Source organism: Pygoscelis adeliae, unplaced genomic scaffold, assembly GCF_000699105.1.
Source record: "Pygoscelis adeliae isolate BGI_AS28 unplaced genomic scaffold, ASM69910v1 C10075871, whole genome shotgun sequence".
Taxonomy (NCBI): domain Eukaryota; kingdom Metazoa; phylum Chordata; class Aves; order Sphenisciformes; family Spheniscidae; genus Pygoscelis; species Pygoscelis adeliae.
This window is the reverse complement of record NW_008819436.1, coordinates 1-359: the sequence shown is the minus strand read 5'-3', so window position 1 is coordinate 359 and position 359 is coordinate 1. Positions and strand designations below refer to the sequence as shown.

The 359-nt window shown below is 69.6% G+C and overlaps 1 protein-coding gene across 1 annotated transcript; it reads left to right on the top strand.

Annotated features, from left to right (window-relative positions):
- Nucleotides 1-3: 3 nt before the first annotated feature.
- On the top strand, nt 4-350 carry LOC103913906 (serine/threonine-protein kinase SBK1-like; the record flags this gene model as incomplete). The annotated part of the gene is made up of 1 exon (XM_009320525.1): nt 4-350. A coding segment is annotated over one exon (347 nt), but the record flags the coding sequence as incomplete, so codon positions are not given.
- Nucleotides 351-359: the final 9 nt, after the last annotated feature.

The following is a 359-nucleotide window of genomic DNA, read 5'->3' as shown; positions in this document are numbered from 1 at the left end:
GACTGCCGCCGCGTCAAACTGGCCGACTTCGGCATGACCCGCAAGGTGGGCTGCCGGGTCAAGCGCATCAGCGGCACCATCCCCTACACGGCGCCCGAGGTCTGCCAAGCCGGCCGGGCGGAGGGCTTTGCCGTGGACACCAGCATCGACGTCTGGGCTTTCGGGGTGCTCATCTTCTGCGTCCTCACCGGTAACTTCCCCTGGGAGGCGGCGGCGGCTTCCGACGCCTTCTTCGAGGAGTTTGTGCGGTGGCAGAAGGGGCGGCTGGGGGGGCTGCCCTCGCAGTGGCGGCGCTTCACGGACAGCGCCCTGCGCATGTTCCAGCGCCTGCTGGCCCTCGACCCCGAGAAGCGCTGTCC